The sequence below is a fragment of the Malaclemys terrapin genome, chromosome 9, assembly GCF_027887155.1.
Source record: "Malaclemys terrapin pileata isolate rMalTer1 chromosome 9, rMalTer1.hap1, whole genome shotgun sequence".
Taxonomy (NCBI): domain Eukaryota; kingdom Metazoa; phylum Chordata; order Testudines; family Emydidae; genus Malaclemys; species Malaclemys terrapin.
The window spans coordinates 11,664,026-11,689,903 of NC_071513.1; the positions used below are offsets into that span (position 1 = coordinate 11,664,026).

The window sequence follows — 25,878 nt, forward strand, 5'->3', positions numbered from 1 at the left end:
TAAACAGCATAGCTGCGGTAGCACAGGTAGCGGAGGCATGGCTGAGCCATGTAGAGAACAGACCCCGTGGAAACCAGTGGGCATGTACTTGGCATGCCTCTATTGCTGCTACCCATGCTACCACGGTTACACTGCTATTCATACTCACAGTAGCTTGATGAGAGCTAGCACCGATGTGTACACACCAGAGGAATCACATGCCGAGGTCACAGTGTAGACGTAGCCAGTGACTACCATATCAAGTGTTTGCACTTTACAAGCAACAAGACATATAGAAGGATCAGTGTTGCAGAATCAACCTGGAATTTTAATGTCAGGCTGCGTTTCCTAGTTTACCCATCACAACAAGTCAATTAACATGTGTTTCTGATGTAATGGTTGAAGTTCCTTTTCTACTAGTCTGGTTAGTAGGTATGAGCCAGAACAGAATCTCCTTCACTGAAAGTGACAAGGAATGCCAAGAACAGCCAAAAGTACCTGAATGGTTGTAGAAGTGTCCACAACTTTTTTTATAATGTAAATGAACTCCTAAAAGGAGGAGGAGTGAAGCAAATGTGGGACAAGCAGCAAGTCATCTTAAACTGTACCCAACTCAATCAGTCCTCCCCTCCACACCATGAATAAATCGAGGTAAAAATCTACTTTAAACATCAGCTATAAGAGTCTCATGGCATAGCTGTGTTGGTTCTGCGGTGCTATTATTTAAACATGTGTGTCACTAAATTAAGTAGATATGACTCAGAATGCACTCACGGAGCAGGAGGTGCCATATTTAGTCAGACTTCTGATCACGCACTTTTACTACAGTTGTAGGAGACTACCATTTAATGAACCTCACCCAAACTTTGCTGATTCTAATTTTCTTATGATAGAAATTTAATAAAAGGTGCTTTCTCAGTAGTCAAGGCACTCACTGCTCTACAAACTGATATATTGCTTTTGCTCCAAACTACTAAACATTCAGCATTGAGTCTATCTAGCATCTCCTGTGTGGCTAAACTGATTTTTTTATTCAAAAAATGTTCTATGATGAGAACTATGCACCAAGGTTGGTTACATATTAAGTCTCCCCAAACTGACTCAGTGTCACAAGTAGATACAGTAATTAAGTACAGGTCAAGTCCCTCAAAAAAAAAAAAATGATAAGGATTGTTGCTTTCATAAGTTCAACTACAGAGAAAATGAGTAAGATCAGGTTATGCCAATAACAAATCAAGTCAGAAAGCTGTTCAGAGTTATTTTTGATCCTTATTTGCCTTAGTCTCACATGGTTTGATCAAAGATATCCCATAAGGGAGGATTACCCAGGATTCTCTATATCCTAGACAAAAGGAGAGGATAAAATTGATAAAGTACAGGTAGGAACTGATGAGAAACAGTCAAATGAAAAAGAATCCCCATTCAATTACATTACATGAAGGCAGACAACCAAAAAGTGACAAATTTTGTAAGTGCTAGAAGTCTAAATATCAAGATGGGTGAATTTGAGTGCCTGATATTAAATGAGGATATTGATATAACAGCCACGACAGAAACTTAAATGAATCACGACAATCAATTGGACACACAACAGGGTACACAATATATAGGAATGACAGAATAAGTCGTGCTGCCGGGGGAGTAGCACTATATGTGAAAGAAAGCATAGAGTCTAATATACTAAAAATGTTAAATTAATCAAACTACCATAGAATCTCTATGGACAGAAATTCTATGCTTGAATAATAAGAATATAGCAGTAGGAATAGTCTACCAACCACCTGACCAGGATGGGGATTGTGAAATGCTCAGGGAGATTAGAGAGGCTATAAAAATAGAAAACTCCATAATAATGGGGGATTTCAACTATCCCCATATTGACTGGGTACATGTCATCTCAGGACATGATGCAGAAAAAGTTTCTAGACACCATTAATAACTGTTTCTTGGGACAGCTAGTCCTGAAACCCATAAGAGGAGAGGCAATTCTTGATTTAGTCTTAAGTGGAGCACGTGATCTGGTCCAAGAAGTGAAAACAGCTGAACCGCTTGGTTATAGTAACCATAATATAATTAAATTTAACATCCTTGGGGCTGGGAGGGCATGCGAATATCAAAGAAGCCGACCACAGTAGCATTAAACTTCAGAAAGGGGACCTACACAAAAATGAGGACGCTAATTAAATGGAAATTAAAAGGAACAGTCACAAGAGTGAAATGCCTGACAGCTGCATGCAAAATTTTTAAAAAGCATCGTAAGAGGCTCAAATTAAATGTATACCCCAAATTAAAACCAACAGTAAGAGGATCAAAAAATGCCACCATGGCTAAACAGAGTAAAAGCAGCAGTTAGAGGCAAAAAGGCATCCTTTAAAAATTGGAAGTCAAATTCTACTAAGGAAAATAGAAAGGAACAAACTGGCAAGTGAAGTATTTTTTGGCCTGCCTAATTATAATCTGAAAAGCAGCTAGCAAAAGACTCAAAAACTAACAGCAAATTATTATTTTTTTAAATACATAAAAATCAGGAAGCCTACAAAACAATCTGTGTGGCCTCTGGACAATCGAGGTGCTTACGGAACACTTAAGTCAAGGTCATTGTGGCGAAGCTAAATGAATTCTTTGCATTGGTCTTCAATGAAGAAAATGTGAAGGAGATTCCCACACACGAGCCATTCTTTTTTAGGTGAGAAATCTGAGGGACTGTCCCAGGTTGAGGTGTCAATACAGGAGGCTTTGGAATAAATTCACTTACACTTACCAATTGAGGGAGGGAGTTTGGGTGTGGGATGGAGCTTGGGGCTGAGTGTTGGGGTGCGAGAGGGAGTGCAGGGTGCCGGATCCGGGCAGTGCTCCGCAAGCAACGACACGTCCCTGCTGCTCCTAGGCGGAGGCATGGCCAGGTGGCTCTGCGCACTGCCTCCACCCGCAGGCACCAACCCTGCAGCTCCCATTGGCCCTGGTGCCTGGCCAATGGGAGCTGTGGAGCCAGTGCTCAGAGCACAGGCAGCGCATGAAGCCCCCATGGCCATTCCTCCTCCTAGGAGCAGTAGGGACATGTTGCCGCTTGCAGGGAGCGACCCAAGGTGAACATTGCCTGGATCCGGAACCCCGAAATGCCAGTTTCTAGAGCTTTCCAGTTGTTAAAGTGACAGATAACAGCTTTTTCTGTATATTGTTATTCTGTTTCAACTTCACCCAGTCTTGCTTTTGTAATGACTATCCCTTTGAGATACTTTCTGCTTTGCTAGGCATATTTTCCCTTGAGAGAAAAGAGGGAGTTGCTATAGCAGTGTACTTTCCATGCTGAAATTTCCATGCTGAAGTTCTGCCACACTCTCGCTCTAGTACAGGCTTCTACAGGTTGAATCCAGCACATTACCACCTCCAGTCTGTGCACCCAATTTAAGAGCAGGAAACAAGACTTTCTTGTTCTCATAACTGAAAAGCTTCATGTGTGTCTAACATCTTCCTTACGTGACTGTAAGTAGTTAAAAATCAAGTTGTTTGTTGTACTTTCAGGTCTATTCCTTTTTGCTGTAGGATGCTGAAATAAGATCTAGTTACCACCACTTAGCTCTCAAACAGCGTCCCTATAACATTTATCTTTCTGCATTCATATGACTAACTTCAGTACATTATGTAACACAACTGAATGGAGCTTAATGACTAGTATTAGAAAAATTTAACTCCTGCAGAATTGTCATAAAGACACAAATGTTTCCCTAATTACTTGAAAAGTCAATGTATTCTCCAGCAAATATTTGCTATCTGAAACATTCACTTCAGTTTTCATATCAGAAAAACCTGTTTCTTATTCTTCATGCATTCATTAACACATACAAATCGCAGCACTGCTTATACATGAAGTTTTTCAACAAAGGGGGAAGCGGGGGGGGGGGGGGGAGGGAAGATACCCACCTATTAACCTTGCAGGAACAGCTAATCCTACTTCAGAGCTACACTATTCTATGCAGCCGAAGAAGTGGGCTGTAGCCCACGAAAACTTATGCTCAAATAAATTTGTTAGTCTCTAAGGTGCCACAAGTACTCCTGTTCTTTTTACACTATTTTTGGTAGCAGCATAAGAAGTTAGTAACTTTCTGCATTTAAGAAACTCATTAAGATCTAGAAATTTAAATTGGAAAACATGTACTGACAGTCACTGAACAACTATCAGACCTTGTATTTCTAAGGCTAACCATGGAATCACTAGCGTTAGTATGTGTTCCTAATAGAATGAGGAGAACATAGAGTCTAAAGCCAGATGGAACCTGACAGGTCATAAAACTTCCCCAAAATAATTCCTAGAGCATATCTTTTAGAAAAACATCCAATCTGGATTTTAAAATTGCCAGCAATGGAGAATCCACCATAACAATTGGAACAATTTGCCAAAGGCTAACCCAAGAAACTCAAATCACTATAAGGCATGTTTTCTAATCCTTTAATCGTTCTTGGGGCTCTTCTCTGCACCCTCTCCGATCAACAATTCTTCTAGAACTGATGACGCCAGACTGGATACAATATTCCAGCAGCTGCCACACCAGTGCCAAATACAAAAGTAAAACAGCACTACTCCTACTCAATATTTCCTTGTTTATGCATCCAAAGATTTCATTGGCCCCATTTGCCACAGCATTGCACAGAGTTCATGTTCAGGTCATTATTTGCCACCACCCCCAAATCTTTTTCAGAGTCACTGCTTCCCAGGACAAAGTCACCCATCCAATTCAACATCTTTGAGGAGAAATGAAAAGGCTAAGATTTGGCTGATATGCAATACTCATGGATAACACTGCAAAATGCATCTGAATACTCAGGGGATGATACTGAAGTCTTATCTATGACATTAAAATTAAAGAACTTGGTGAATAATTAACTGGCAATTAATGAGATCTTTAAGAGAGGCATTTTGAAGTTAAACATGTTGACTTTGTGAAGCTACTTTGTTTTGACTTATAGTATTTTGATAGAGACACAAACAAGGTAGGTGAGGTAATAACTTTCATTGGACCAACTACTGTTGGTGAGAGACAAGCTCTTGAACTTACACAGAGCTCTTCTTCAGGTCTTGAAGAGCTCTGTGTAAGCTCAAAAGCCCAAGTTGGTCCAATAAAAGATATTACCTCATCCACCTTGTGTCTCTCATATTCTGGGGCCAACATGGCTACACCACCACTGCACACAGTATTTTGTTAATATAAAATCAAAACACTTTGATTTACCCAAAATGCAGCTTTTAAAAGTTTTTCTTTGGAGAAGTTTTAAATTTTTGGGTTTTATTCCAATGAAATGAAGACAAAGTTTTGAAATACTTCACAAATGGAATTGTTATCTTACAGCCAACTCTACTCCTGACAACTACTGATTCCAGTAATCATAGTGTGAGAAGATCCCTTTTCCTTGCACCACATGGTTAACACACTACAAAGTGACAGCAACTTATTTGTAAGTGCTTCATTAAATTATTGCTTCTGCATCCTCAAAGGGAAAAAGTTTCAGAGTGGTAGCCATGTTAGTCTGTATCAGCAAAAACAACAAGGAGTCCTTCTGGCACCTTAGAGACTAACAAATTTATTTGGGCATAAGCTTTCATGGGCTAGAACCCACTTCATATGGTGGGAAGCCAGAGATATTTGATGGAATCTTCAAAAATGTCAGAATATTTTTGATCTAGCTTTCATCTTTAATATATATATTCGTTGATTAAAATGCTAAACTGGTATGAAACTCTCCCCTACTAATTTCAGCTTGGGTCTCAACTCCTTTTAAATACTTGAATATATACAGCAACAGAACTAACAAGTTAAGCATTTGCACAGTTCAAGTCTCAAGTACCACACTTTTTACTAAAGCGTCAGAGAAACTATTAACAGAGATATTTAAGAAAGTCATCTTTCTGCACATGTACAATGTCTCAGGCACTGCCAGAATACTAATCGCTAATGCCTGAAAGAAGCTTTTAATTCTGTAGTGGGAGAGTCTTGGAGTTCAAACAAGCTAAGAACCCCAGAATGTAAAGAATTTAATAATAAAAGGGCTCCTTTTTGTGAAGTGAATTAAATGCAGCCAGTTTGGAAGAGGACCAATCAAATGACTCAACTGTGTCAGCTCTGAGAGCCTTCAGAAGTGGACTGTAATGTTTTCAAGAATTTATTTATTTGAGCCAGCAACTGTTTTGCAACAGTAGATGAAGTACCATGGCGTGATTTCTGGCAGAAAGAGGGACTTCTAATCTAGAAATATAGGCTCTCAAATTAAATTAGAGATATTCAGAGAATGTAGCTACACAGGAAACCTATTTAAGCTACCAAGACAGCCACCCATCACTTCCCTCAGTGCTAGTATGCCAATGAAACTCTCAATCATGAAGCTGTTACCCCGACCCCCCAGCCAAGCTTTTTCTACCACCCAAGCTGCGTATATGCAATTCTCTGCTGCGCTGAAGGCAAGGTAAGGAGATGAACAAAAGAATTTTTTTTCATTCCATAGCTAAGTTTTGTCACATGCAAATGGAAAAGTCACAGTGGTCAGTGCAGTTTGAGATCTTTGCTATCGTTTACGCAGAACCTCTTACTGCTAAGTCACTGTATGACATCTCCTTTATAAGGCTTTTGACATGAGGTCAAAAGTGTGATGGTCTCATCCTTGTCCCTAGTGTACACAGGCTTACAAGACCTCAAGACTGCATTTTCAGTCCACAACACAGGTAACCAATAGGTTCCGGAGCACTATAGAATGGAACAGAATGGAAAAACACCAAAACGTGAACAAGGATATCAGCACAGCACATGTGCACAATCTAGCAGGTCTTAGCCAAAAAAGTACTAGTCCTCACCCCGAGCATATAAGTGACCTTGTTAAATCTTATTCTTGAAATCACTAAGTCTGAAATGTAGTCCAAGCTGGGATACTCGATAGGCAGGCCCTGGGCCAAATCTGGACCACCAGATGCTTTTGAACAGACTCCAAAATCTTTATTTACTGATTATCATTACTGACTCTTTCAAAATTATTTTCTCCAGAGTCTGGGTCCTGAATATACCTTGACCAAGAAATGTGGACCTTGACCCAAAAAAATTGACTACCCCTTATCTAGCTGATGTAGCTTGACCAGTACATCTTCTAATGCAGGTGCCCTGCATGTAGGGTAACCAGATAGCAAGTGTGAAAAATTGGGACAGGGGATTGGGTTTTAGGAGCCCATATAAAAAAAGCCCCAAATATTGGGACTGTCCCTATAAAATCAGGACATCTGGTCACCCTACCTGCATGTGTTGTTTTCCCAAGCCAGGAAAGCCCTGATTTTGACAGATTACTTTAGTCTCTTATATGGGTAGATCTTTAGTGCTGTCTGGTTACACTGTTGGATTTTAATCCAATAGAGGCCAAACCAACATTTTCTGCACAAGAGACATCATATATTACACAGCAGAGTCAGTTGAACCTACTAGTAATTTCCTATCATATCACCACACCGGGCTATCCAGGCATGCAAAAAGGGTTTGTTATATTATCTCACAGGTCTAAAATGCAAGTCATAACTTTAGTCCCAAATGCTGTTCATATATATTCTTGCCAGGACAAAATAAGAAGAGCCATACTGGATTCTTGTTGATGAAAACTAGAATAAACCACATCAGGCAATCTAGAACCAGTCTGTAATGTTAGTTTTAGCAGAAAGAAAGGTATCCAGTAGTACAGGAGAAACAGGCACCATCTTGTCAGTGTCGCTGATTTATCTTGTGTTCAAATCTAGTGCGGTAAACAGACACAGAAACTTAAGTTCCACAGGTCACGAATCTCCTAGTGACAGGTAAAACAGGAAGCTTTTTTGGCAAGGTATCCAAGTTACTCAGAATGCCATATATGATCTCACCTCAGCACACACTTGCTTCCAATTCACACATCTTCTGAGGCAGAAGCTGCTTAATGAAGGAACTCTTCATAATGCCCCCTCATCCTGTTTATAACAAGGATGAAAGCCTGAGGAATGGGGAACATTTCAGTTTTCTTAGTTTAGTCAGACTAAGGTGAGGCAATGACACCATTTCAGATGTGAATGCCATCAGATATAAGCTATGATGTTGGTGATGTAACAAGGAAACAGATCAAAATGTGCCACAGTCTGGAAGCCAAGAACACACTCCTGGAATAGTGTCCAGGTTTTAAAACAAACCACTTTCTGAAAAAGTATTTCCCTGCTCATATGCCACCTAAGATGACTATAATTGAAAGATAAGGGAAAAAAACGCCTTGTTTTCAGTTAACTTTGTGCAGCAAATGGCACTTTGCATTGTCTGGTTCCCCAATCCTACAAGTCTATGTATCAGACACAGAAATATATTTAATGGAGAGATGCAGTTTAAAAAAAAAAAAAAAACACAAACCAAAGGCTAGCAGGTGGTCTCAAGTGCAAGCTGCATTACCTGGAACCTTTAAAAAAGGAAACATATGTCAAGTTAGTTTCCTCAGAAGTGAAACACTCAAGTAAAAAGGAGAGGGTCAGGACTATTCAAAGTTCAGTTGCTAGTGAAATCCTCCACACCAGGTTTGTGGAAAGGAGAAGGTATTATACTTCTCTGTAGCACAACAGTGCCCTTGCAACTGCAGGGGTGTCACACCAAACTGCTTAAATATTAACTCCACCTCCACCATTCTTCCTATGCATTAATCATTTCTTGCAAGCACAAGAAGGGAAGAAGAGAAAGGGAACAGTACAGAATGACTGCATGACATGTAGCACTCAGGTAACTTTTCTAATTAGAACATTGCCACTAATAGTAGCAGCAAGAAAAATGCCAGCCATTAAAGAACTGATATCAGCAGTGAGCTGACTGAAGTCCTAGTCTCCCCACCAAGCAAAGGCATCCAAATATTGGTAGTCCTGCTCTATAGATTATAAAGCCAGAGTGACCACTGTGATTATCTGGTCTGACCTCCTGCATAACAGCCCACGGGGCTTCTCTGAATTAGTTTTTGTTTGAACTACAGCATCTCTTATAAAAAGACAATCTAGATCGAATAACATTTCCAGTGATGGATAATCAACCACAACCCTTGTTAAAGCATAGCATATCTTAGATGTAGTACTTGCTCAGAGTGCAGGAGTCACCATCTCATTTTGTCAAGTATCAGGGGGTAGCCGTGTTAGTCTGTATCTACAAAAACAACAAGGAGTCTGGTGGCACCTTAAAGACTAACAGATTTATTTGGGCATAAGCTTTCGTGAGTAAAAACCTCACTTCTTCGGATGCATAGAGTGAAGTAACTCCCTGCTCTCCATGTGTCAGTATATAATGCCTGCATCTGTAACTTTCACTCTATGCATCCGAAGAAGTGAGGTTTTTACTCACGAAAGCTTATGCCCAAATAAATCTGTTAGTCTTTAAGGTGCCACCAGACTCCTTGTTGTTGTTGTCATCTCATTTTAAGCCACTGCATGCAGCACATGAAGGACACAGAGTGAGAACAGAAGAGTTTGAACATCAGCTGGATGACAGAGGCTAGAAATTGGTCACCATCGGGAAACAGGAAGCAACCCCCTCCAACAATGATATAGTATTAATTGTGTGAAGTGTACTATAGGTTTTAAAACCTCCTTTGCCAGAAGTAAGGTAGCAAACTCTGAGTACAAGTTGGTTTCACTATGACAATTTCTGTGTTTTGAAATAGGAGTACAGACTGAACAGAAATGTAAAGAAAAGCCAGAGTTGGAGACTGGACAGTCATCCTATCAGAAGCAATACTTTCTAGTAAAACAAGAATGGCTACCACAATAAAGGGTCAGGTGTCACAGCCAACAGAAGAGATGTGTAAAAATGAAAGGAAAATACAATGGTATTAAAATGCTTCTGGCTGCATCTTTATCTATATTTTTTCTCAACTAGGACTCTAGACAGAGCCCCACACCCCTCAATACAGATTCAAAAAACTCCAGCAAATTTAACTAATTCCCTTGATATCCTTCTTCCTCTGTGCCTTATAGATTCATAGATTATAAATGCCAGAAGGGATTATCATGATCTAGTCAAATCTCCTGCACAAAAGCCATAGAACCTCACTCAGTAATTTCTGCATCAAGCCCAGAGCTATAGATTTTGTCCCCTTATTTAATTCCAAATTCTCTCTAGGAAGACACTGCAGTTAAAGAGCACAGAGGCAAAGCCTAAAAAGTCCTTAAGCTCTTGTTTCACAAGTTGCACAAGGGATATCCAGTGAGCACTCAAAGTGCAACCGAATTGATTTGGTGTGGGATCTTTTTGTTTTTGAGTCAGCATTGTGTAGGAAGAATTCTTTCAAGGCATACACAGTATAAGGCATTTAAGTCCTGCATGTTAAACCTACAAGATTTCAATGGGTACAAACAAAACTGTGATGCCAACTCCTAACTTGCCTGGCGCATATATTATATATATTTGCTGTTGCTGCCACCCTTGTTTGTCTAGAGAGATTATTCTGCAAGGTTACCATCATAGCCCAATACATTGACTTACAGTAGGCAGGGAAAATCATTTCCAGAAGTGCTGAAAACATTAACTGAAAGCTAAGCATTCAGAAGACACAGAAGGGGATACGTCATGTTCTGTGATTTTCCATAGTCTCCAGTTGTATTTCTCAGATTTGATTAAACTGAATTGTAAGTGATCACTTGTGAGATGAATCTCACAATTAAGAAAAATATCTTGTCCCTCAATGGTATGTTAATATAAATGTTACTACAGCTTGACATGAAGAGCCAGGGCCTAACATTTAATGATGTTTAAAATGTCAGTCTTTACTGCATTGTTTAGCTGGAGATTTCAAAATCTGAAGACAGGATGTTCTATAGACAGCTCATTGCCTTTTCTTCAGTGAAATTTACAAGGTTAATGCATTGCCTTTCCTGTCTAGTGAACAGCATTAAAAAAAAAATCCTCTGGAGAAACTTAAAGTTCATGGAGCCTGTTCAATACTCCCTTCTGAAAGCTCTTCACTAACTTTATTCAGTAACTGTTAATTTTGGCTTTGTAGAATATACTATTTATCCTGTTCAAATGAGATTAAGTTCACCACCAATATTTCTTCCTGACGTACTGTGATGAGCTATATATACTTCAGTTACTGGATCAAGCTTTCATTCAACTTAAGTATTATCTAGGACTCACAGAAATAAGCGAAATGGTTTCCTGTGTATCTCTTCAGAGATGCAATTTAAAAATTTCACTACAAAAAACAAATCACTTTTGTTGTTTTCTAAAGATCAGTACAGTAACTGAATTCTCTTTAGTCCCCTCTGGCATACTCCTCCAGGAGTTATTAGCCAGAGACAACTCTTAGTTTGCTTTGTCACAGTGACTTTCTCTACATCCTACAGCACCTAGACAATATTCAGGTTCAATTGAAAGATGCGCTACTGGAATGGCTTCCCAAGTCTCTGACTACAGTCTAACCATGTTTGCTTGCTGGCATGTTCAAAACTAGATGCAGTGTTATCAACCTGTTAGGCTATGTAGGATTTGCAAGGTATGAGCCAACAATGTGATGCAGTTGGCAATATACCCTACCACTAGGTTAGTAAATACTTACAGTAACTGACTTCATTACATTTTTTATTTCATCATTTGTCATTGCAACAGTTTAGTAAATCCAAAGAGCAACGGTGTTAGACATAACTGCTTTAGTACAGCTAAACCACCATAACCACACCTTGGGCAGTACCAGTGCATTCCAAGAGTCTGAAAACTCCCCGAACACAAGACACTGCATTGTAACAGAGAGCTAATAACCTACTGAAGCTGCAACTCTTTGGCTCACCCATGCTGTGGAGAAGCCACCTTATAGTGTACTGGCTCAGACATTGTAAATTACTATTTATAGGACAGCTATTTGTGGACACAATAAGTTACAAGCTCAAGATAATGAAAACTTTCACAAGTGGCCTTTTACTTGGTGCAGAGATGAACTTAGAGTTCTGGATCCAGTTATGTTCTTTCTGAATCAGATGTGTCCGGTATGAGAAAGCCATGCGAAGAAACCACATCAAGCCATGGCTGAGGCAGATGAGGGTAGCCACATTTGACATTGACAGACAACTCCATTTTCCACCAAAGAAAGTCTCTATGGTATTCCTAATGTGGGTGCATAACTGGTTGAAAGACTGTCCTTGAAGAGTAGTTATCAACTGTTTGCTATCAGATTGGGAGGATAGATCTAGTGAGGTCCTATAGGCATCTGTCCTGGGTCTGGTACCATTTTACATTTTCATTAGTGTCTTAGATAATGGAGTGGAGAGTATGTTTATAAAATCTGTGATGAAAGCTGGGAGGGATTGCTAGCACTTTGGAGGACAGTACAAGAATTCTAAATCTTTACAAATTGGAGAAATTGTATGAAATCAGCAAGATGAAATAAAGACAAGTGTGAAGTACTACACTTAATTAAAAAAAGGAATAACTATAAAAAAGGGGAATAACTGGCTAGGCAGTGGTAGTGCTGAAAAGGATCTGCAAAGTATAGTGGGTCACAATTTGGCTATGAATCAACAGTGTGATGCAGCTGAAAGAAAGACCAGTATCGTTTCGGCATGTATTAACAGGACTGTCATATACAAGACATGGAAGGTAAGGCTTGGCCTTGATGAGGCCTCAGCTGGAATACTGTGCCGTTTTGGGCACCACAATTTAGGAAATATGTGGACAAAGTGGAGAGAGTCCAGATGAGAGCAACAAAAATGATAAAAGGTTTAGAAAACCTGACCTATGAGGAAAGGTTAAAAAACTGGATATGTTTAGTCTTGAGAAAGAGGATCGAGGGGGGACCTAATAGTTTTCAATATGTTAAGGCTATTATAAAGAGGATGGCAATCAATTGTTCTCCATGTTCATTGAAGGTAGGACAAGTAGTAATCAGCTTACTCTGAAGCAAGGGAGATTTAGGTTAGATATTAGTAAAGACTAACTATAAAGATAACTAGTTACTGAACAGGCTTTTAAAGAAGGTTGTGGAATCCCTGTCATCGGAGGTTTTTAGTAACAGCTTAGACTAACACCAGTCAAGGATGGTATAATTATACTTGGTCCCGCCTCAGCATGGAGGGTTGACCAGATGACATCTCGAGGTCCCTTCCAGCCCTGCATTTCTATGATCCTGCTCTCTTTCAAAAGGAACAAAGGATTGCTTGTTTACTATTCACAAATAGTGTTAAAAACCAAGCTACTTTAGGATATACCAATCACAATACTTACCACAGATTTCAATCCTTGACTCTTTTAGAGTTTAGTTTCCTTTACTGCTTGTTTCTAAAAACCATGCCACATAAGTCTAAACAGGACACAGCTAGTCTTCTTGACAAGCTACTGCTTCCTCTATTAACTTAAGCGATGGTATGCTGTTTCTGCTGGTGGCAATTAATCCCTTCCGTACAAATTTTACTATTGGTATTAAAGGTTTTAACCTAACCACCTTCTTTTTCATATATTGATCCAAGTTTAGACTCTCAGATTCTTTAGTCCTAGTTCAGGATACCCCAGAAACTGTGCCTCTTGACTTTTACACTTCATATGGAATTGAAAGCAACACCCCTGCTTGGCTAGCATTCTTTCCTTGATACATTTGTTGGTTATTTTTAGCCAATGTCTGCTCAGGCCCCCTCAGGTATAGCACTCACAAAGCCAGATGATCTGTCATTCAAGGCCAGCAGAGTCATGATCTGAGCATTGGAAGAAGGAAGTTGAAAAAATGATCACATCGGACTTTCTCTGCAGATCTTCAAGACATATTGTTCTTAACACTTAAGGAATGTCCACAGCTATTTCCCTGACAGGGAAACCAACTTAACATTCTGATTCTCTCAAGTCTATTAAAGACTCCTTTAAAGCTAACTGAACTCATTTTATGTACTTCGGTCTTGCTGTTTCAATCTTTCCCCAATCACATGTTTGCTTTTGAAGGCCAATATAATATACAGAGGTCAGCAATTACCAGCCCATAATATTATACTTTGAAACCATGTTCAGCCTGCCACAGAAAGGTACCATCATCTTGAAATTAGTATAATTAAAACTGAAGTTTATTTGTTGATAAGCTACAATGCTTACAAAAGTTACTAAATAAATATGACATCAGACTCCATTAAATCCTTGGCATTTTAGATACTAGAAGGTATTAGGTAGGATATTATATCTGATTTGGCTATTGTTGTATTGTGTGTGTTTTTAAATGGTAATTGACAAATTGATGTGCCATTAATTTCTAGACATAGGACTGATGCAAACAAAACAGAATGAATCTGGCCCTCTCAATGCGTGCACAGTAATTAAATAACGCAAGCCTCTTAAAGTGAGATGACTAAAAATAAGCGTTATTTAAATATACAGGAACATCTGAACCTCTAAATAAGAATGCTACCTCAAAAGATAAGTTTGATAATCAATGGGAAAAAAATACAGTCGTTTATTGCATGTCTAGAAGATATGCCTATATTAGGAGTTGGAAAGTTTTGTGGCAACAGAGATTCTGTGAAGGCGAGAAGAGTCAACATATTTTACATTACACAAGTGCAAGTCCATCCAAGAGGGCTTTTGTTCTTTGTCTGGCAGTACATGAAAGCTTCCATCCATAACTGGACAGGAAGACAGTTTGCATATTCTTGCGTTGGCAACAGTATCTAATTTCAGCCCCACCTGTTTTTACCATCATTTCCTCGGCTGAAATCTATTCCCCCCACCTGCTCCAATTCTCCCTCAATGTGGCTGCATTACTGCCCTGCACCAACGTCTTCCCAGAAGCACTGTCTGCAATAGTCTATTTCATGCTAACAAAGGCAGATTAAGATATTTCAGTCACTGTTCCATGCATGCCCACAGTAAATTTAGAATCAAATCAGAATATGTGAGCTTTTAGTTTCAAATATCATGGAGCTGCACTTCTCTAATGTACCATTTATTTAGGTTTCAACAAAAAATGAGCTGAAAGTTCACTTACACAAAGTTGACCTTTGGAGAAGCCCCAGATGACAGTGAGCAAAATTCTGGTAATCTCTACACTAGGATTCCCATTGTTACTCCCTCTGGAGGGGTCACACCAGTGATATACACGGTGGGAAATTATGAGGTAAAAATCCTAGGATAGCCAAGGCCTTGGAGTTAGTGAGTAAGATATTTCTGTACATGTTTTTCCTTCCTTGGTTCAGTCTGTCTTCTTGCTCCAAGTCTGATTCTAGATATTGCATTACAGGGTCCATGTTCAGGTTGGCAGCAATTCCATATGAAATATGCTTGCTCCATTTACAAGTATTTTTTCCAATTGTCAGACCCAGAAGCTGAGCCTGGAATAAGAGTCAAACTGGTTTCTTTCCTTCCCAAGCCTCACCACCTGTAACAAAAAGTTTCTATGGATCAGATTGTGCCCACAGGATCTTTAGTGGGCATGGACAGATAGCTGGCTGAACTCAAGTTATTCTGTTAGTGATGCAGTAGGAGGAACAGAATCTAGTTCCTTCCATGTACTGCTGTAAAGCGCTAACCGTTGCAGAGTTGTCCCCTGAGTCAGCAGACAGGACTGACTACACACAGGGGTGAGAACTATTAAACTCCATATATATATGGAGATATACCTATCTCATAGAACTGAAAGGACCCCGAAAGGTCATTGAGTCCAGCCCCTTGCCTTCACTAGCAGGACCAAATACTGATTTTGCCCCAGATCCCTAAGTGGCCCCCCTCAAGGATTGAACTCTCAACCCTGGGTTTAGCAGGCCAATGCTCAAACCACTGAGCTATCCCTCCCCCCATATTTAAGATACATATTTATTTATCTATTAGAAAAGAACTGCATTTCAATGTCTTAACTTCACTTCCCTGCTACTGCTTCTCCAAAAAACAGTGATACATTGCCATCCCCTTCTTCTTGGCAGAGGACACTGCTTCGTCTGTTGCCTTGTCAACAAAGTTTCACTTAACCGCACAGGATCACCACAGCTCCATGCACCACTTTCTTTGCATTTCTACCCTCTGCTACGGGCCAGACAAATATTCACTGTCCCTGGCAAGCAGGGTAATTAGGAAGAGAAGAGAAGGCCAGCACTCTCAGGGGCCAAGACACAGGAAATAAAGCAGTTGAAGACAAATAACAGAAAACACAGCAGGGGAGAGCACTGGAGGGTAGGGAGAGAGAAGAGATCGGAAGACTCAGGAAAGGTAATGAAGTAGAAACAGTGAGAAATAGGAGACAAAGTTAGACAAAGAACACAAGAAAAGAGAATGGCAGCACCACAGATTAGGTGCAGCAATTGTCATGGCACAGAGCAAGGATTCAGGAGGTACCATAAGGCAATTATTACAGAGGGACAGCTTCAGACAAAAAGATGGAATCCACTGATTTAGAACTTCCAAGCCCAAGCATGGACAAAAAAATAGAACCGGAAGTTTCAATATACCCCAAGGCACATAATGAATCATTCTGGATCACCACCACACCTTGAACAATTGTGGTATGAGTGCCTAAAACTCAGAACTATACCTAAGGGGCAAAGGGGAGGGAGAAGATCTTTCAAGCACAGCACACACCATGGAGAACAACAGCTTGTTCAATTAAGCTAACCAAGTCTCCTTCTACTGGGATTTTAAGAAAAATGTGCCATGAAGGGGACTGGTTGGCTAAACAGATTAGTAAAGAGATGCTCCTATCCCTAGGACACTGGTTCAACAGGTCAGCAGTGATTAAAAATAGCTACTCTCTGATGGCTGTTCAGTGATCTAGGTGAACAATGTTTGAGGTGCAAGTACTGAAGAACCAAAGTTCTCTTTTCAATCCTAATGACAATCCCTTCTGGTCAGAACCCAGGCACGTTGTTGGGATGCTTCATTACAAGAACTAGAAAGAGCACAAAGTCTACATTTTGTTGTTAGGTTACATGTACAGTGATCAAATAGCAGACAGTTCTCCTTATTTCACTTTCATCCTCACCTGCCACTTAATTTTATTATAAGTTCATGTTAAACATGCTTCACTATCTTCTCTTAACACATCTGGCTACAGATATAAGTAGATGCCAAACTAAGGGTGACCTGTTAATGAGTGCTACTCTGTTTATGCCCAGTCTTAAGAACATTGCCTAAAACATTACTTTGCTTAAGTCCATGCTCAGGCAAGTCTGTTTGGGCTACATTAGTCTTTACACAGTCTTTTTAAAAGGCTGCATGCAAAGCCCTTATAAATAGGCATTAAGCAGATATCCAGTCACATGGCAGCGAAGCTCCTTTCTGAGACGCTCTGTCAAAGAAACCAGACATCTTCAAGACACAAGAATGATGTTGTATATATTTAACACATCCACCATTCTCAAAGGGCAACATACATCTTGAAATGAGGGAAGATTACTCCTTGTCCACATGAGCAACAATGGATATGATGCAGGAGGAAAGTGTAAAGTGATTGCTCCATGCACTTCACTTTTGGCCAGATTCCCATGGGGTTTAAAAAAAGCACTAACTACAGCACAAGACTTAACGTGCTGTCCAGAACCAACAAAAAGACTAAGTTCCTTAGGCAGGTGTTTTTGAATCTGTATTTTACCATGCACACCCATGATGTTGTATCAATAAGACAGTTCTGCAGAAGTGCCATCCTCTGGCATTTAAGTAGTTACAAAAGAGGCATGCTTGTTTGGAGAAAGCCCTGAAGGTAAGCCACGGGTTCTCTCCAACGTAGTTTCTTTTCAGAAGGGAATTAGCGCAAAACATGACTCATGTTTTGCGCTAAGTATGTGTTACCTTTATTACTGGTAGCAACTACTCTCTCTACACACCCCAACTTCATCTGTAGATCACAGGGGATAAAAAGCAGGACGAATGTTCTATACGTCCAGGAAATTGCAAGACCGAAACCCCAAGAGTGCTTTATGAAAAGTACACAGGAAAAGGCCACACAAATGCCATTTATCCTTAACAGTTGAAAAGTGAAGAAATAATATTTCCCCATTTTCACCAGGTGTTTCTCAGGTCTTGTTTTAAGCCACCCTGTTTTTGTTTCAGTTTGCTAGCTTAGTTAACACTTTACAATATTAGGTTCTGAAAAGAACTTCCTTTGAAGTGTCTACTTTTTCCATTACTAGAGTCTTAATGTCCACTCGCTCAAACTTAAGGTATCTTCCCATGAAATATTAGCTTGACTGTACTACCATGACTATCAAATTTAAGTCTTCATTTGAAAAATAATGAGTTTGGGGGGGGGGGGTGGGAGAAACCCACTCACTAGTGGCAAATAGGAAACTTTCTGTAAAAAGCAACAGAGGGTCCTGTGGCACTTTTAAGAGTAACAGAAGTATTGGAGCATAAGCTTTCGTGGGTGAATTCCCACTTCATCAGACGCAAGCCTGATCTTGCGCCTGATGAAGTGGGCATTCACCCACGAAAGCTTATGCTCCAATACTTCTGTTAGTTTTAAAGGTGCCACAGGACCCTCTGTTGCTTTCTACAGATTCAGACTAACACGGCTACCCCTCTGATACAGGAAACTTTCTATGGCAAGTGGAAGGAACCCATGCCATCAACTTCTGCAGAAAGTAAATTTGCTTTAAAAAGGCTTGATACTTGTACTGGAAACACCACTCAACCGGTCACAGGACAAGTTGTGAGGCATAAAATGAATTCACATGAAGATCAGTGGGTGGGACCCACACTAATTCCATTCAGAGTTCATTGTTGTGTGGGATACAGGGAAAACTGTGACTAAAAATAGAAATGTCTGGAGGAGACATCAGCCCCTCTCTCTGCCCCTAGGTAGACTGACTGAAAAACAGAATCTGACCACAGTTAACTAGATTAGTAGCAAAAAGAACCAAACAATTCCCACCCCCAGTCCATATGTCTGAACACATGCTGCCATATGACAGTGCACAGCTCTCCCAGCCCAGAGAACTCAGGCAGCAACCTGCTCAGGTTTAAGCTTCAACAGCTTATGTATTTAACATTGTGATGTATTAAATCAGAAATTCAACAAAATGCCTTGAATGGCAAGCCATGTTTAGGCTGATACATTAGTATGAGTTCAGGAAAGAGTAACAGGCATGTCAGCATGAGGATTTCCTGTCTTTTGAAGATCAAAATCAAGATCGTTTAGGTCAAAGTCACTTGAGGGGACTAAACTAGCCAGACTAAAGATGCCATCTGTCCCTGGCCAACACCCTGCTGAAAACCGAGTACTTCCTGTTCATTTTCACTCTGCTACAGCACTGGAAAGTTGTGAGAGGTAAGCACTGGAGCCATCCAGAGACTCAGGACTGCATCAGTTTGTGTTCAGAAGATATTTTCAAAATCAAGAGCTAGAATACTAGTTAACCCTCTCTCCAGCTTCCTCCTTTTCCCCTTACATCACCACCACCACCATTCCCCTATGCTTGCAGTCTTGGCAACATCTGACCATCATTAATTTACCCTGTGTCCCCCCCGCCATCCAACCCTCAGAATTCCTACTCCTACATTGTCCCCCAAATCTCTTCCTTTCTATCTTACTGCTGAGACAATAGTCCATTCCCCCATGTGTCTGGCTTGTCCCACTCATCTTTCCACTTCCAGTCCAAGACACAGCTGCCAAGATAGCCTGTCAACCTTACTTTAGTCTCTACAATGACTCTTAGCCTCTCTCTATAAGGTCATGCTCCTTCTTGCCTCCCAAGTTTTCCCAAACTCCACCCCTGCCAATCCTTAGAATCCACTTCGTGCCCTTTTGACTCCCTGCACACACTGCCGCTGAGTGGATTCTCCTTCCCATTGGCATATGGCAAACTCCCTCTGTTCAGACCTTGGAGAGACTACCGAGGACCTCGTTCTTGGGGAGAAAAATTCGAGCTCTAATGAAGGCAGTTCGCTTTACGTGACGAGTTGTTTATTCATTATTACAGCAACAGCAGTTCTGCTACTTAGCCTCATGCATTCAGCTTGCAAGCCGGCGAGGTCAGCGGCCCCACACCTGCACAGCACCACGCCCTCTTCGGGTGTTAGGCGTGAATCCCAAAATGCAGCACCGACACTCAGCCCCTGGAGACCTAGCCCGGCCTCGTGAAAGGGGAAGCCAGCGGCCCCCTCCACGGGAGCTCGGGGAGACCTTTCTCCAGGGAAGTCTCGAACAGGGTTTGCCCCTGAAGCTCTAGGGCAGCGGCAGCGTTGCCATGCGGGAAGGGAGCCCAGCCCAGGGGACGGGGAGCGGGCCAGCGCCCTAGATGCCCGTGGCGGGAGTGGGCAGCGCACCTGGCGGGGACCAGTCTGCGGGCTGAGGAGGGGACGATCCCCCCCCGTCACGACAGCCAAGCCAGGGGGACCCTCCCCTTTCCCTGCAGGGGCCGGGGCCCGCGCGTCACTCACCCGGGTGCGACATGGTCAGCACCTCCTTGCCCGTGCCCCGGTAGTTGTAGATCACGGCCCCCGCCGCGCCGCGCTCGGCCGCCAGGCGGATCTTGTCGGCGAAGGTGCAGCCGCCGCCGCGCTGGATGAGGGCGAGCCAGGCCTGGCCGGCGCCCGCCTCGCTGAAGTTGGTGAGCGGGCTGCAGGCGTTGAGGCCGTCGGGCGGCACCAGCAGCCCGGCCGCCCGCTGCAGCGGCGAGTCCTGCCCGAAGAGGCCGCTCTCGCTCGCGTTCCAGCCACTGCGGTTCCCGCCGCCGGGCTCCCGCCACGACACGTTCAGCCAGGCGGTCCACATGGCCTGAGCGGCGGCCGCCCCGCCCGGGGGCTGCGGGCCCAGCCACAGCAGCGCGCCCAGCGCCAGCAGCGCGGCCGAGGACAGCATGCCACCCGCAGGGCCCGTGAGCCGCAGCCACTGAGCCGCCGCGCGCCCAGCACCTCAGCACCTCACTGCGCCGCCGGGCCCGCCCACGCGGCAGGGGCGGGCTGGCCCCGCCCCCCCTCCTCCGCCCCCGCCTCCGCGGGGAGGTACGGGGAAGGAGCTCCGCAGACAGATACCCGCCGCCGGCCGGGGGGGCTGCACTGTTATCCCTCCGCCACAGCTACTGGGGTGCTCTGCAACTATATCCCTCCGCCACAGACACCGGGGGGGGGGGCTGCACTGATACCCCTCCGCCACAGCTACTGGGGTGCCCTGCAACTATACCCCTCCGCCACAGACACCGGGGGGGCCCTGCAGCTATATCCCTCCGCCACAGACACCGGGGGGGGCTGCACTGATACCCCTCCGCCACAGACACCGGGGGGGGGGGCTGCACTGATACCCCTCCGCCACAGCTACTGGGGTGCCCTGCAACTATACCCCTCCGCCACAGACACTGGGGGGGGGGGCTGCACTGATACCCCTCCGCCACAGACACTGGGGGGGGGGCTGCAGCTATACCCCTCCGCCACAGACACCGGGGGGGGGGAGCTGTACTGATACCCCTCCGCCACAGACACTGGGGGGGGGGGCTGCAGCTATACCCCTCCGCCACAGACACCGGGGGTGGGGGCTGTACTGATACCCCTCCGCCACAGACACCCGGGGGGGCTGCAGCTATACCCCTCCGCCACAGAGACCGGGGGGGCTGCACTGATACCCCTCAGCCACAGACACTGGGGGGAGCCCTGCCCTGATACCCCTCCACAGACAGACACCCGCCACTGGGCTGCACTGATACCCCTTTCCCCCCAGACATCCGGGGGGGGCTGCACTGATACCCCTCCACCTAGACACCCCATCACTGGCGTTGGGGGGGCTGTACCCATACCTCTCTGCCACTAGGGTGACCAGACATCCCGCTAAAATTGGGACTGTCCCGCTATCTAGGCATTTGTCCCGATATTTCACGGTACTCCGCTTTTTTTTTCTCTGCTGGTGACCCCCCAACGCCCACGTGTCCCGATATTTTCTTCCTCTCATCTGGTCACCCTATCGGCCACAGACACCCCACTCATCCTGGGGGGGCTGCACCGGGATCCCTCTGCCAAACACCCCCTTCCCCACTCAGCCAAGGGGCTGCACCAAGGATCATCAGCCATAAACACCCTCTTCTGGCCAGGGGTCTGCACAGGGATCCCTCCTCCACAGACATCCCCCCATTGTCCAGGGAGTGGTGGGGGGGGACTGCACTGGGACCCCTCCACAACAGGCACCCTCTCTCTGGCTGGGGGGCAGTACACTACCCCCCCAACAGACACCTCCCTGCCAGTTGGGAAGCAGCAGCACTGAGACCCTTTACCAGCACGGAACCCTCCTACAAACACAAATAGTCAGCAGGAAGCAGCATTGAAACCTGTTAAAAGGGCTCCTCCCTTAGGAATTCCCCTAATAGCCAGGGGAAAAAGCAGTTCTGGAGCACCCTCCCACCCAGACACTTCTCCATGGTCATACCCTAAGAAAGGTCAAGCAACAGCCCCTGGAATCCCCCAAGATGAGGAATCCTTGTAGGGTTCTCCCCAACCAGGAAGAGAGCAACAGGGGCCTCTCCCCATGAGACTTCCCCACTGCCCCCATCAGGGATACAGCAGCAGCACAGGGAACATCCACAGGGGTCTCTCTCCTGGGGGATCCCCCACCATCTTAACCAGTGCTGTGGAACAGTGCCAGATCATTCTACACTGTCATTGTTGCAACCAGGCACACACTGTTTATCCACATGCCCATTCTGCTTTGCATTACTGAGCTGTTTGCAGAGCACTCGGTAAACGTTAAGTGCCGTATAAATGCTCCCTATTATTAATTATGTATTTGCATTGGGTAAACAATGTCCTCTCACTGCCTATTATGCTCCATCTTAATATTTTACAGAAAACCATCGCTTCAACCAAATATTCTTTATTCGTGTACTATTAGTTCCTGCATTATTTTTATTGGATTTATATGGCACATAACTTGCCATGCAAATTCATGTGCCTTTTGTTTGTTTCTCTGTAGTAGTATATTACCTTCTGGTTCTGTTACTATAGGGGCCTTATCCTGCTAGTTCATAGTCACGTGGGCTCAAATTCTCAGATTTACACATGTATTCAACTTTAAGCACCTGAGTTGTTCCACTGGTCCCAAGTGCCAAAGTGTGTGAAGGGTTGGGATCTTAAGGAGTCCCATTGATGGGCTAAGCAACTTGCAGAATTAGGTTTTAAAGGAACTGGGGAGGTGAGGGTGGAGGGGAATTCATTTTCATTGATAATTGTCAATATGTTAGGCCTGGATCCTGCAAGCTGCTCCATGCAAATGAACCCCTGTGCCTGCATGAAGCCTCACTGAAGTTAACGGGGCTTCACATGCATACAGGTCCCCCATGCAGATTAGTTTGCAGGATCAGGGTCTTTGGAAATTATTTTTCATATACAGAGAACATGTGCCCGAAGACTTGGTGAGAGGCACACATTTGATAAAGATGACACACACTGTAAATAAGAATGAACAGACATTTCTCCAAAGATGATCCAGTAGGAAACCTTTCAAATGTGGAAGAGAATATTCTATTTGTTCTTTAACGATAGAGTTTGGGCTGATCCTGAACCACTGCAGCTGATGATAAAACTCTCATTAATTCTAATGAACCAGGAGTGGGCTCATTGGGCTTGCTTTTCCACTGCCGTGCACCTTGTGGAATCATTGACAGCCATGCAAAGTGGGTGAAAATCCTGCAAACACATCCGAGTAATTTTACCATGTGAGTTGTCCCAATGGATACAGTGGAATTACTCACATGAGTAAAGATATTCATGTTCAAGTTTACAGGATCAGGCCCTGGGTTTGGGACTGTTTTATCATCACTCTACACAGATGTGAGTAACTACATAAAGGGTGGATTCAGTAGGAACAGAGTTTGGCCAACATTGGGTGGGATTTTGAACAACACCCAAACTGTCAGGCAACGAAGACTCACACCCGTTGTTCCATGGCATCAGGGGAAAAATTCGAAATGCTTTCAGCTGAGAAGGGAAGATTCAGAAGAAGGACATACTACAGAATTAAAAATATATATATTACATGTACCTTATGCAATGTTTAGTACATTTTAATTTTATGTCCCAAAGAGCTGTAGTTCCTAATTAACAGAAGCTGTAACATAATCATAATGCAAACAATCTCTTATTACTAAATTAACATGAAGCTTGTGACACACACATATACACACAGCTCTTGTTTCTTTCCTTTGATGACTGACTGAACAAATTGGCCCACCCTTCCCAGGGCATAGCATACTTGTCTAGCTCCACCCTTGCATAAAGGCTGATTATTTCCATCCAGAAACCATTCCAATGTTGTCAATATTTCTATGGTGCTCTAATTTATGTGCCATATTCAGTACTCCAGGACTAGGGGTAAGATACACTGAAATAATGGTTAGCCCTTTCTCTGAACCTTATGAAATTGGCTTAAAGGGACACTGTCAAATGGAAAACTAATCAGTTAACTCCTTCACCCTCCTCCCAAGAAAATGAGAGTTAAAAATAACATCAGGTACTACACCTGTCTCTGAATCCCCTGACACTTTGGGTGGTTTTACAACAGCATTTTGCTATGTTAAAAATGTTTTTTTTCTTCCCTGTTTCTATGCAAAATACTCACACAATCAACAAGGGAAACTGATTGGCCATACAGCAGAAATAGTGAAATCCACTCTACAAAAAGTGCTGTCAAATACACAAACAAACTGAAAAGTATAGAGAGAATTCTCTCTCCCCTACGTCCCGCCATTTTCTGTTCTGTACCACTCGTAGTGATCTTAATATTACAACAGCAAGTAAAGAAAACAGAGATAGAAGGGTGACTTTTAAGTTAATGGTGTCCCTTTAAAACAAACATGTGTCTGACAAAGTGGGTATTCACCCACGAAAGCTTATGCTCCAATACATCTGTTAGTCTTAAAGGTGCCACAGGACTCTCTGTTCCTTTAAAACAAAACTCTTTACCATACCTTTTCACCTTGCTGATACTGTGATTCTTGAAAGTACATCAGGATTTTTCTCCTGAATAAGGCCTGATCCAGCAAATGTTTATGCACATGCTTATGCTTATGTACATGCTTAACTTTAAGCACATAGTCTCAGCAAAGTCAACGGATTGAATCCTGTCTCCTTTGAGTTTTACTGTTGAATTCAATTGAGCCAGAATTTACCCAAATGATACTACTCGTTTTATTCTTTTATTCTAGGTGTTTGCAGGATTGTGGGCTAAATCTTAACACAGTTACACTCTTCTCCTGGTAAGGAATGCAGTGGTTTGTATGTGGTTAAAGAAAAACATGAACATTTACAGATTTTTACAATATTTTGATGTAAGGATACTAGGCGGTCAGGATGAGGGGAAACCAGCAGTTAAAAAAACAGAAAATATGACTCAATGCTCAAAAATACCTTGGTCACTTCTGGCTGACACATATTTCTGCCAAACAAATGAGTCTGTGACCTAGAGCATCCTAGGTACATGACTGTGTGTGACATTGTTCACTGGCTTTGCCACACACCAGTGTGGCTGGCTGACTTGGTTTGGTTTAGACCGGGGTAGGCAACCTATGGCATATGTGCTGAAGGCGGCACACGAGCTGATTTTCAGTGGCACTCACACTGCCCGGGTCCTGGCCACTGGTCCGGGGGGCTCTGCATTTTAATTTAATTTTAAATGAAGTGTCTTAAACATTTTGAAACCTTATTTACTTTACATACAACAATAGTTTAGTTATATAGTATAGACTTATAGAACGAGACCTTCTAAAAACGTTAACATGTATTACTGGCACGCAAAACCTTAAATTAGAGTGAATAAATGAAGACTCGGCACACCACTTCTGAAAGGTTGCCGACCCCTGGTTTAGACCCATAGTGAGACTAGAAGACCTTTTTCGTTGTTGGTGGTGAAAGAGTAGTGAACAGAGTAGGTACTGAAGCCCTGTTATATGTCTATATAGAGACGCTGAATATTGTCCTAAAGATCAAGGAACATTCGAAGCTCACTTTTCTCCTT

At 42.9% G+C, this 25,878-nt stretch overlaps 1 protein-coding gene across 2 annotated transcripts in view; it reads right to left on the reverse strand.

Annotated features, from left to right (window-relative positions):
- Positions 1-25,878, reverse strand: part of RNF128 (ring finger protein 128) — a 67,246-nt gene that overhangs the window by 21,890 nt on the left and 19,478 nt on the right. The window contains exon 1 of one of the 2 annotated variants that reach the window (XM_054039768.1): positions 20,325-20,801. The exons of the other annotated variant lie outside the window; for it this stretch is intronic. Coding sequence (XP_053895743.1) covers positions 20,325-20,745 — 421 coding nt within the window. The 5' untranslated portion in view covers positions 20,746-20,801. Of the gene's footprint in view, positions 1-20,324; positions 20,802-25,878 lie in introns of those variants that run through there. 2 annotated transcript variants of the gene reach the window in all.